This window comes from Gracilinanus agilis, chromosome 1 (assembly GCF_016433145.1).
Source record: "Gracilinanus agilis isolate LMUSP501 chromosome 1, AgileGrace, whole genome shotgun sequence".
Classification (NCBI taxonomy): domain Eukaryota; kingdom Metazoa; phylum Chordata; class Mammalia; order Didelphimorphia; family Didelphidae; genus Gracilinanus; species Gracilinanus agilis.
Genome location: NC_058130.1, coordinates 337,268,674 through 337,281,792, shown reverse-complemented (window position 1 = coordinate 337,281,792; position 13,119 = coordinate 337,268,674). Strand labels below are relative to the sequence as shown.

Sequence of the window (13,119 nt, the reverse complement as noted above, 5' to 3'; positions counted from 1 at the left end):
AATGGACCCAATGCTTATTATTAATTCTAAGACAGAAGGTCAAGGTTTAAAAATAATAATAAGTTACTCGAGTTAAGTTTAAAGGAAAAAGGTTAAACTGGTAGGATTAAGGCTTACTAATTTTGGTAAAATGGTTTTTAAAAAAGTAGAACCAAAGAAAGGGACACAATTAAAAGGAGAAAAAAAAAAGTAGTAGAAGCCAGTGTCATGACTACCCACAGATACCCAAAGGATAGAATATTTCAAAGAAGAGAATCATAAACAGTGTCAAGTGCAGCCAAAAGGTCAAAGAAGGTGAAGCCTGAGAAAAAGGCATTTTTGCATTGGCTAAGCCTTGAAGGCTGTCTTTGGTCACCCCATTTGGATTCTACAGCTCTGCCTGATTTCAGTTCCACAAAAGAAGATAATCCTATTCTGACTCCTCCATCCTACACTACCTGGTGTCCTCCTATTCTTCAGCATTCCAGCCTCCTTTTGAATGTTGTCATCTTCCATTAGACTGGAAGCTCTTTGAGGAGCTTTTTCTTTTTTTGTATCCATAGCACTTAGCAAAGAGCCTGGTTTATAGCTATATTAAATTGAATTAAAATGAGTAGTTTCTTAAAAAATAAGATAGGGGGAAGAGAAGCCAGCGGATTGACTAGGAAATTGCTACTGAGATATGAACACAGGTACTATAACTTCAGAGAATTTGGCTCCAGCTGAAAGAGAAAAGTATGATGGCAGTTTGAAAGAGACTTTGGGAGTGGTGGGCATCAATGGAAGATGCAAAGTTACATTTAGTAAATCAGCTGTGGGCTAGATTAAGAATAATCACAGCTTATTTTTTAAGAGTGAGCTTTATCTATCCCTATCCTTATTCAAGAAATCAACCTTGACACTAACAAATATATCTTTGCAAAGTTCTTATGAATCTTTGTGAATTTAATAATGCTGGCTGAAGAATGGCCAGTAAAACCCTGCTGGTGACATTTAAAAGAATATTTATTCAAGTTTGGGGTAAGTACATTAACTAATTCTACACAAGAAGTCCATACTTCTGATCTTGTAACAAATAAAAAGTGACAACTGAAATGGTAGAGAAGGTCAAGCATATCTGATAAGAGCTAAAGTTCAAATTTGTTATAAGGGAAAATGATCAGTTCATCTTTAGAAATAATCTGCTAATGACATTTATCATATTTCCAACCTCAGCTGTGAGTTCAAAATGTCACTATTTTAAAAATGGAGCAAAGACTTTGCATGCAGCCCCGAAGAGGCATGTCATGGTTGCTGTTCCTGACACAAGAGTCCACCTGTGTATTTGGGAATAAAAACAGTTTTCAAACCTATGCATTGAATCTCATTTGAGTGCCGTTTTTCTTAGTAAGTGAAAATTAAGCAAAAAAATGAAGAAAAAGAAAACCAACAATTTTGAGTGCTCCACCTACCAGGCACACAGCCCTGAAAATGTAGCTAAGCTCATATTGTTGCAATCTAGTCCCTTCTCATAGAGAACTTACAAACTATTGAAGAGAAAATGAACAAACAAAAGCAAAATACAAAAAGATTCGACAAAATCAGAAGAAGATACTTACTAGCACACTGGAATGACTCTTTTCCCAGAAGGGCTTTGTCACAAACGAAACATGGCAGAACCCCTGAGAACATCCCGGGGACAAATTGATGTCGATTCAATTTCTCTTTGTCTTTGGCATCCTTGTTCTTTGTCTTCAGACACAACAGTAGCAGAAGAGAGAAAAGACATAAAGCAGCTGGAGTAGTAGGAGCCAATTTTTTTAACAGTACAAAGTCTTTGTATTAATAATTATCTCTTAAAAGATTGTACCTAGTACTGAGTGGCACCCCTTTCCCCTATCCCTAGCCAAGGTAAGCTAATAGTTCTATAAGTTTGGATACTAGTCCACTCTAAGCACAAAAAAAATTGCAAAAAAATGTGATTTGGAAAAATCTAAAAATTTTAAAGTATGTAGAAGAAACTTTAGCACCTGCTAGGACTCACAGACCTCAAAGACAAGATGAATGGAATGTCTATTACCTTTTTCTGCAAGATATAATATTGGTCCCTGTAAATTACCTTGGATTTATTCCTTGGGCTGGTCATTCTGTTCATGAGGAAGCTGAATGTGCGACTCACTTTGTACTTTTCTGATTCTGATTTGGCAGGTATGATGTATTTATCCCACTCCTCCTCTTGAATCCTAGAACACAGAATTATTTGCCATAAGCAGAGAAGAGCAAAATTATAGATTTCGAGCCATCATCCACTGCCTTTAGTCTAACACTTTCAAAGCAAGAGGTGTTCAAATTTTAATAGTTTTTCTAAAGGCATGAACATCACTTCCACTTATTCGGAAGTCATTTCATACTTGCTATATTACCCAAGAAAATATTCAACTCCCCATTATTAGTGATAAAACAAGATTTCTGAGGCCCAGGTGAGCCAGCCAAACAAGTAATAAAATGGAGAGCATTTATGTGGTTGGGAATTAGTCGGAGGCAATGTTTTTGCAGACATACTGAGGACAAAACGTAAGCCTCAGAAATACACACAATTCATCACCTCTGTGCCCAGCTTCAATGTCCTCCTGCTCATGTCTTGCTCCAGAAATCTGACAATCAGTAAAATGATAAAGGGGAGAAAGCTGCAGATTAGAACATGAAGTTACTAATAATCAAAAATAAACTACATGCAATTTAGAAATCTCCTAAACCTAGATGCTAAATCATAGGAGTGAAGAGGCCAAAGCCCATCAGTATCAACACTGTGAGCCTAAAAGCCAAACAAGACAACAGTAATATTTGAAAAAAAAAACTGCTCTACAAAAACTCATTCCATAAAATGAGAGAAAGCAACACATTAAAGGCCAAAATAATATTTACGTCAAATTAGATAATGTTTGAGAAAGCAACACTTTCCCAATATGGGTTTAAAAACTGAAGTCTCTTCTACTCTAGGACACTATCACCCCTGAAGACTAGCATATTCAGCCCTTAAAGAATGCTTCAAAATATACTGAGAAATATAAAAATACATTACATATTAGTACATATATAATATAGGTCATATATTATAGGGAAAATATGTTAATACTGCATCAAAGACTGGAAAATTGTTAGGCCAATAGTTCTTGACTTGAGTGTTTTTTTTTAATATTCTGCTAACTGTATTTCTATATTATTGTTTTCCTTTGTAATCCCTTGTATTTTATTTTATGCTTTTAAAAACATTGTTCTGAGAAGGGATCCATGGCCTACTCCAGATTGTCACAGCATCCATGACATACACCAAATTATTAAGAATCCCTGCTTCATAGCTCTTTTGTAGTGGCAAAGATTTGGAAATTGAGGGGATGTCCATCATTTGGAGAATGACCAAACAGGTTGTGGCATCTCACTTTAATGGAATATTATTATACTATAAGAAATGACAAGAGGTATGATTTCATAAAATCCTGGAAACTCCTACATGAACTGATGCAGAATAAAGTCAACAGAACAAGAAGAACATTATACACCGTAACAGAAATATTATATGATGAACAAGTATGAGTAATTTAGGAATTCTTTGCAATATAGTGATCCAAGACAATATTGAGGTTTTTATCAAAGAGATATCTCATAATAAAGTTTTGTTCAGTGATTTCACTTATTGGATCTGTTCACTTATCAATAAAATCAGGAGCTGGATTAAAAAATAATAACAAATTGCTAAGATCCATTCTAGGCTACAAATTCAAATAGTTCCTAAAGGTTTCTCTATAAATTTCAAAATGTTCTCAAGAAATCTAAAGATTTCTTTCCTATCTCTGGTAGCTACTTCAGAATCAGTATCTAGAATTTCATTTTGGCTATTATATATTTTTCAAGGGAAAAGACTTCCTATGTGCCTCAAATTCAGTTGACCTTAAAAAAATCTAAAGATAAGAAAATGGTTGAACTTGATTAAGTAGAGCAGGGCAAGCAGTCATGATCCAGCTCGTTCCTTCTACAGTGAGTGAGTGAGCTTGTTGCCCCATAAGCCACAGTGGATGAATCTCTAGTCATTGTGGATGTTTGAGAGGGTAGAAGGATTTCCATATGATAGCTCTTTCTAATGGATTGAATTCTTAAAACAGACCCTTGAAAGAGTTACTGAGGAGGGGAAGCATAACTAAAACTTAAGTATTTCAGTTGTAAGAATGTAGTCATGGTATCTGTGGGGTTCCTTCTCTTATCCTTTCTACTTCCCTAGCAACTGCAAAGCACATTTACAAAACATATAACAGATTACCCAACTCTTCAGCTGCCTCACATGTTTCCCTTTTGCAATAATCTGAAGGACAAAAATGAACTAAGTGCCCTAAATTGTTTTAAGAGTTGGAAAGAAAAAGGACTCTTCAGTGAACAAAACATTTAAACTTCATCCATTTGACTTTTTTTTAATCCTTATCTTACATTTTAGAATCAATAGTGTGTATTGGTTCCAAGGCAGAAGAGCAGTAAGGGCTAAGCCATGGGGGTTAAGTGACTTGCCCAGGGTCACACAGCTAGGAAGTGTCTAAGGCCACATTTGATCCCAAGACCTCTTATCTTTAGTCCTGACTCTCAATCCACTAGTTTCTATCATCAGGATTCTCAGATCAATTATTGACTGTTCATTACTGTGACTTCCCTTCATTATCAATAGGTTCAGATTCAGAAAGATCAAATAATGATGTATATTTAATATATACTAAGAAACAATTTTTAATCAGATAATCAGATAATGTATATAATACAACATCCTGATGACCCTGACTCAGGGCTACTGATTATAAGAAAAAAGCTTTCTCTTGAGTGCTCTCATGTCAAAGGCACTAAAAAAAATCCAAGAGGCAGGGTTTGTGAAAAACCTGATCTACACTCCCAAATTCTACACCTCTATACTGTCCCAGCAAAGGAAAAAGGCTTCTGTTTTCTCATCAAAATCATCCTGACTCTTCCTCCCACCCTGTTGTAGACACTGTTTAGAGAATCTACAAGACTGTAGCTAAATAATTTAGGTTTTAATAAAGCAACATACAAATTGACTATAATCCCCAGTTTAACCTTGATATTATGATGAAATGCACCATGTAAAAACATGATAATAATCCTATGTCAAGAAACTCAAAGACAGAATCCACTGTTCTACCTAAGAACATAAAAACAACAACAAAAAAACAACAACAGGGCAATGCTGAAGTTAAAGAGAGACTGAGAACAAATCAGAGAAAGGGCAGGCCAATAAATTCTCAGAATATACCACTTGAAAGAAAACATACAGTCCAAAGACTTCCTCCAGATTGTTAGAGGCAGTTATCTCATCAATCACTTTTCTAGCAGTGAGAGGTGTGTGAGGGCAGCTGATACCTGCTGATGAATCTGCCCATCCCTATGGTGCTTTTTACCATAACACAAGAGAGAGGTGGGGAAAGATAAGAGAGAGGGAGAAAAAGAAAGCATAATAAAGAAGATAAAAGGAATAAAGGAACTGAAAGAGAGAAGAGAAAGGAAAGAGAGGAAGAATGTAAGAAAAGAGAAGGAAGGGAAGCAAGGAGGAAAAGAAGCAAAAGAGGAAAGAGGAAGAAAAGAAGGAAGAAAGGAAAGAAGGAATGAAGGAAGGAAAGAAGGAATGAAGGAAGGAAAGAAGGAAGGAAGGAAAAAGGAAGGAAGGAAGGGAGGGAGGAAGAAAGGAGAGGAGAGGAGAGGAGAGGAGAAAGTGAGAGGACAATAGGAAGAGAGCAAAATAAAAGAGTAATGAAAGAAGAGACAGAAAAAAAGGGGGGAAAGAAAGGAAGAGAGAAAAAAGAAAAATGATTCCATTGATTGGATGTGAGCTTTTACAATTGATCTGTAACAATTCTGAGTCTTAAATTTTAAAATATCACATTTTTCTCCCTGAAATCTTAATTGGAAAAGGTTAGCCTTACTTGCTTACTAACTACACTAATGGGATCTTTAATCATTTCTTTTCTTATAATGAATTCTATAGTTACTACCTCTCCAGAATGAAGGTTTAAAAAGATTGGAGAACATGCAACCTTTCTGAATCTGACATTTATTTATCCTACATTGATTTATGCATAAGGTTTAGGTAACACATCTCCTGAGTATATAAGGGTGCCATGGGGAAGACAATGCTTTTAATAGTGTTAATGTAGATACAAATAACAGGAACAATTATGACAGTATAATAGTAACAGCAGTTTATATTTTAATAGGGTGAAAGGAGGTAGCAACAATGGCATTCAAGTCAGACATATTCTTTGGGAAAATGTCACCATGACACAGGCTGAAGTAAGATTGCAAAGTCAAGAGTATATTCTTCTTCAGCTGATTGTGCCCTTTTACAAAAACTAAGTTTCCTATGTAAAATAATAGAGGGGTAGCTAGGTGTCTCAGTAGATAGAGGGCCAGATCTAAAGATGGGAGGTCCTGGGTTCAAATCCAGTCTTGGATACTGCGTGACCCTGGGCAAGTCACTTAACCTCTATTGCCTAGCCTTTTCTACTCTTCTGACTTGGAACCTATTCTTAGTATTGATTCTAAGATGGAAGATAGGATTTTTAAAAATAAAATAAAATAAGATCATAGAATCTCAAAGAATCACTTAAGTAGAAGTATAACCTAGATCAATTTTTTTTTTGTGATTTGGGAAGTCACTGGTTTATTCAGCAAGATGTTAAACAATCCCACACATAAGGCTAGTCATCAATTATACTCTATTCTATAGTATGAATGCACCAGTATATTCCTGCCACCAAGGGAATTGCTATCAAGACTCAAAATATAAACAGTGAGAAGTAGAGGCTGAAGAAGCATGGGAGCTGAAAAGTGGAAGAAAAAGGATAGCCATATTAGGCACTAAATAAATGTTTATTCCTTCATCTAATACACAAATGTCTACAGAACCAATTCTATGTTTCAGATGCTAAGATGTAGCCAGCTAAGAGTTAAATCTGGTTTTGCTCCTCTAATCAAGTTCCTAATGTAAAATCAGTGTTTATATAATACTTAAGAAAAAAAAGAAAACAGAGGAGAATCTTGCTACTCAAAATGATAGCGAGATGACCAAGAAGCTTGACCCTGGAAAAGTCATGAGAAAATATACCTCTTCCCTTCTTTCTTTGTATGGGATAAAAGTTATAGAATAGCACAAAAAGTGTCAGGTTTAGTCAATGTGTTGTTTAGTTTTGCTGAACTGCTCTTTTTTTCCATCTTAAAAAAATATTATAAGAGATGGCTTACTGAGTGGAGAGGGGGAAAATGTCTCAATCAATCAAAGGATAGAAAAGAGGTGATTAAAAAAATTAGACCAGATAGGCATATAAAAGTTCTCAAGGCAAACTGATTTTTTGTACTAAGGGTAATTGAACATAACTCTGATATATTTATTTAGCTTCAAAATAATAATTCTAAACATTTTTGTTAGTTGTTAAAACTTGGAGGGACAGTTATTTTAAAATAACTTCACAAAAAAGAAAAAAGAAATGAAGATGATGTGAAAATAAAAACTATCAATTAAAATATTTCAAATATATCTAGGAAGATTATCAAGCTTTGTGAAATATTTTAAAGGGATATTTAATGGTGTGAGTCTGTTTTAATAACATTTATTAGCTGTTTGTTACAGATATTCTTAGTAGCAATAAACTTTTCTCCCTTGCTTTTATAATCCAATTTGTTTTATGATTATTTATGTATATTTACCTCCCTACTAGATTAAATTCAATTCAACATTTATTAAACACATACTATAAGATGGCAGGCACATGATAAAATCTGACAATTCTTGAGAGAAAGGCAGACACTTTATATTACTTTGTTTTTGTATCCTGAGCCCCTAGCCCAGTGATAGCGAACCTTTTAGAGATTATGTGCCATGCCCCGCTCCCCCACCAAGTGCTGGGCATGTCCCGCCCTCCCTCACCCCACTCAGCAGAGGGGAGCGTGCACTCCCATTGGGCTGCTGAGCAGAGGGGTGGGTGATGTGAAAAAATGTCATCAGGCACAGTGGAAAGAGGGAAGGGAGCAGCTCCACCTGAGTCCCTCTGCCTTTCTAGTAATGAACCCAAGGGTAACCAGGGGTGAGGGTATAGGGGGAGGGCACTGTGCATACCCACAGAGGGTGCTCTGTGTGTCATGTTTGGCACATGTGCCATAGGTTCTCCATCACTGACCTAGCCCCATACTTTACATATAGTGTTGTTGTTCAGTCATTTCAGTCATGTCTGACTCCTTTGGGGTTTTCTTGGCAAAGACAGTAGAGTGGTTTGCCATTTCCTTCTCCAGTTCATTTGACAGATGAGAAAACTGAGGCCAACAAGGTTGAGTGACTTGCCCAAGGTCACACAACTAGGAAGTGTCTGAGGCCAATTTGAACTCCAGAAGATGAGTCTTTCTGATTCCAGGTCCAGCATTCTATCCACTATGCCGCCTGGCTGCCACTTACACATAATAGCCATTGTATAATAAAAGAGTGCTGAATTGAATCAAAATGGGGAAATGGCACAAGATATCAGAAAGAACTCTGTTTCTGGAATCAAAGGATCTGGCTTCAAATTCCCACTTCTGAAGTTTACCATCTGTGACCTTTGGTAAGTCACAAGCTCAGTTTCTTCATCTATAAAACAAGAGGATTAGATTCAAGAGCTTCTGAGGTACCTTCGAACATTAAACTGATTGATTGGGAGCTTAGGAGTTTAATTCCACAAACATTTATTAAGCATTTGCTATGTTCAAGGAATAAAGAGAAATATAAGATAGTGGATAGAGAGTTGATCTCAGAAAAATCTAGATTCAAGTCTTGCCATCTGGTATATGCTTGCTGTGTGACCCTGGGCAAAACATTTAATCTCTCAATACTCTGAGCAACAATCTAAGATAAAATTTTCAGAAGAGTTACTGACCTGCAGGGTCTTCTAACACCAATGAAACCAAAAATTCCATTAAATGTTTTTTGTTGTGTTTTTTCCCCCAATGGGATACAAAAGCAAAGATGAAACAGGCTCTCCATCTACTTTAGGGACACAATCAATACAAAAATTGCTAAATTCAAGGAAATCAAGAGGAAGGTGAACAGGAACCACTTTCATATTTCTTTGTAGCCCCAGTTCTTAGCACAGTGCCTGGTACATAAGGAACACTTGATAAATGTTTGTTGACTCACTGAGATAACATTAACAAGAGTGGGAATCAGGGAAAATTACAGGAAGAAAAGAAAAGGCAACTGAATGGAGCCTTTAAGTCAAATAGGAATTTAAGTACATTCTACTGGAGGCCAGGGCAAACTGTGGAGGCACAAGATTGCATGTCAACTATGGAAAATAAGTGGTATTCACTCCAACTTGGCTATAACACAGAATATATAAGGACGAATAATAGGAAATAAAGCTAAAAATGTAGGTTTAGAGCTAGATTATGGTAAGGCTTATATGGACTAAAGATATTGTATTTACTAAAGGATATAAGGAAACTTTTTAAAATCAGCATTCTACAAAGGTTAAGGATTTTCAAAGGGTGATCAACTCTGAAAGTTTTTTTGGCAGCTAGAATATTAAATATGTATATATGTATATATATATGTATATATACACACATACATATACTCATATGTGTGTTTGTATATATGTGTATATGTATATAACCAAAATGGATATTTATGTGGCAGCTAGCCATATATATAAATATAAATGTGTGTGTACACACATACATACACACACACCTGAATGGATATTGATATGGCAGATGCAACTTGGGGGAGAAAATTAAATGCCCATTTTGGGGCTCCTTGTTTCTTTTATTCTAAAGAAGCATCCAAATCAGAGCATTCATTTTTCAAGGATACTTCAAGCAAAGATTGGATCTCTAAGGTTCATCTAAACTCCACGATTCTATCATCCTCCTATGGCACCTGAAACATTGATAAGAACAGATTTAACTGTTCAAAACTTAGATTAGAAAACTACCAAATTTTTAAAAGCTAATGTCAAATTCATGTTTTGATTTCCACAACCATTAACTCTGAGTGCATGAATAGGTAGCTATAAATTATAATTCAGAAGTCTCCCTACCAAAAATATATGTAAGTGGTTTTGTGCCAGCAAGTTGGTAATTGCTACTCTAATTATTCCATCCAAATAAAAAGTGAAGATTAGAAGAAAACCAAATTTTCATGTGAAATGTTCATCTTCAGTGATCTTTAGTCAACATTAAGCTTTATCTACATAAGTCAACTAAGACTTTGAATACTTAACCCTGACCTCATCCAAATCTAAAACATTTAATGATTACAAAAAAGGAAACAATGACAATCAAATCCCATATTCAAATGGATTGAATATTGAAGATATAGCCAAGGGAGAATTAAAGCGTTATTCTCAGGTGGTCTTAAAAAAACAAAAATATTTGGAGCATTACTGACACTTCTTGGCATGGCTATAGGTCTTTGAAGCTCCAAATATCATAATGTTGTCACACAATATACATTTTCATGATGGGATTTGAATGTTGACAGCCTACTATTGTCTTTTGTTCACACAAGAAATAAGTCAATAAATCTGCTCAACTTTTCTCAATTAACAGTCGGAGCTGCTAGAAAGTTTTCTTCCAAAATCCCTTATTTGTATATCAATTTGGAAAACAACAGTGCATGAGACATTTTCTTTAATCTTTTCTAAATGCTGATTTTTATTATAAACTTGAGGGCAGGGATCCTGTCTTATTCACACTTTTTATTTCACTCAGCACTGAGCATTGTGGTCTGTACTCAATAAGCACGTAAAAAAAATGATAGATTCTTGCTGACAATACCAGCTCATTAAAATTTATTTACTCTTACTTTCTTTGAAAGCTTTATGCTTAAGTGTCATAGGTAGAAATCAAACTCTTTCTAGAGAAGTAGTTCCTAACCCAAGATACACAGAAAGATTTTAGGGAGTCTATGAATGTGGATGGGGAAAATTGCATATTTGTTTCAAAATAATTGTTTTTTTAAATCATCTATTTTATTTTATGCAGTTAGAAACATTATTCTGAGAAAGGATCTGTAGACTTCAATCAGACTAACTACCAAATGGCTTCAAGAAACCAAAAAGGGCTAAGAATTTCTGCTCTGGGGCATAATCACCCAAAACCTTACTATACTTCCCAGTTCTCATAATCACATGCCTGTAGTCCTTCAAATAACCACCAGTCCTTATTCTCCATTTCCCCTTCATCCTTCAAGGCTTGATTGGTTGACTAGGAAAGCAGCCCTTCAACAAGAAAAGGCTAAACTCCTGCCCCAAGACATAGAGACCTAGGAACTGAAGGATTCCACTGTGATGGGGCTAAGGAAAGGAACCCAGTCACTATTAACATACAAAGTGATGGCAGAAGTATTTCACAGTACAGAATTCTACCTTCTCCTACTAAGCACCTTGATATCTGCCATGCTTGGACATGGCAGATGCATATACCAAGATGGTAAATCAGAATTTGTTTTTAAAATTAGTCCAACAAGCATTTTCTTAGGAAATGTGTAATGATTATACCTTTTCTCTCGTGATGGCTCCGATAAGCTGTAAGCTCTTTGCTCTACAAAACACAGAACAGAAAATTAAAACTAAGGCTAGTCGACTAGCCCAGTCATTATTTTTTATGAATTTTTTCACAAGAAATTCATAACCTCCACCATTTTTTGTCAAGCCAGGTGGAAAATTAGAAAACAAATTTTTACAAGTGAGCATCACCCTGGACAGGATCATCATGGTCCGTGAAAAACAGACACCACTACTTTCTAAAGTGTTGGAATGGTTTTCCTGAATCTAGGTTAGCTTCAGCAAGGGCCAGCAAATGTGTTCAGAAGTGCAGAAAATCAGCAAATGTCATGTGCTTGATCCCAACAAAACTTATTTTTCCCTTTATATGGTCCACCCTTCATCTTCATCCCTGATTCAAAATACGTAGTCACCATCACACAAAAGTGTTTAAAAAAGAAAAGAAAAAAACCACCTTAGCACCTTCCAGCAAAGCTCAAGAAAAATGTCCTGCAGTGTAGCAGAGGGAATTATAAATCTTAGTATGGCTGCAGTGCCCAAAACAAGTTGCAGCAGCAGCCAGCTCAAAGAGAGGCAATAAGATTTGCCTTAAGATTCATAAAAAAGAAAGGGAAAGCCAGTTTCCCAAAAGCCACTGCAGAGAGCTTCATGCAAGCAGCTTAGCACCATCTTGTTTCCAGGAGAGTACTTACTACAAGGATGGAGCAGAGACACTGATTTAGACAGTGAAAGAGACGGAAGGAGGGAACGACCACTGTGGAAGAACACACCATCTACAGAGCGAGGATAAGTCCTTTAAAGTTATAAATCAAAATGTAAAAAATGATACTAAAAAGAAAAAGGAAAATGGAAATGCTTTGTATGTTTAAGAAAGAATACATTACCAAAAAATAAGTATAGGCTCTGCCAATCCATGATTTCATTAGTGGAAAAAATTCCCTAAACCAATGATGGTCATCATCAACTTATAGACTTAAAAATTAATATAAATATGGGTATGAATTAATTAAAAATGGGTTTTTTTCATTTAATAGCAAATTGAGCTCACAGAAGTTCATGGATTTACTTTATAGATGTTATCTAAATTATCCTCACAACAATTCTGTAAAGTAAGACATACAAGTATTTTCCTTAACTTTTATAAGTTGAGGCGACAAAGATAAATGAGATAACCAAGATTATTAGAATAGTGATGTACCTAGATCTTAGACAGGCTTCAGGACACTTTGTATGAGTTTCTATTCATATAATGACATTATCTGCCTCAAATATATAATGATATCATATATAATTTTTTAAATCTATAGCTCTTTGAGAGAATTATTCAGCTTGTATCCACTGCCAGAGAAAGAACTGTTGAAGCTAGAAGGCAGATCAAAACATACTTGTTTTTATATTAGTTTACTTATGGTTTTATTTGGGGGCTTTGGTTTTATATGAGTATTTTCTTACAACACAATTACTAATAGGGAGGTATGTTTTGTATGATGATACACGTAAAACCCAGATCAAATTGCTTACCATCTTCAAGAATGAGGAGGAAAGGAATGGAAGGAGACAAATTGGATCTTGTAAT

The 13,119-nt window shown here is 35.5% G+C and overlaps 1 protein-coding gene across 1 annotated transcript in view; it reads right to left on the bottom strand.

The window, feature by feature from the left end:
- The window catches only part of ARHGEF28 (Rho guanine nucleotide exchange factor 28), a 152,701-nt gene that overhangs the window by 101,296 nt on the left and 38,286 nt on the right, over nucleotides 1-13,119 (bottom strand). Inside the window, exons 6-8 of the mRNA XM_044663055.1 lie at nucleotides 11,538-11,580; nucleotides 2,078-2,201; nucleotides 1,578-1,710 (exon numbers count right to left, since the gene is read on the bottom strand). Of these exons, the coding sequence (XP_044518990.1) occupies nucleotides 1,578-1,710; nucleotides 2,078-2,201; nucleotides 11,538-11,580 (300 nt within the window). The remainder of the gene's footprint in view (nucleotides 1-1,577; nucleotides 1,711-2,077; nucleotides 2,202-11,537; nucleotides 11,581-13,119) is intronic.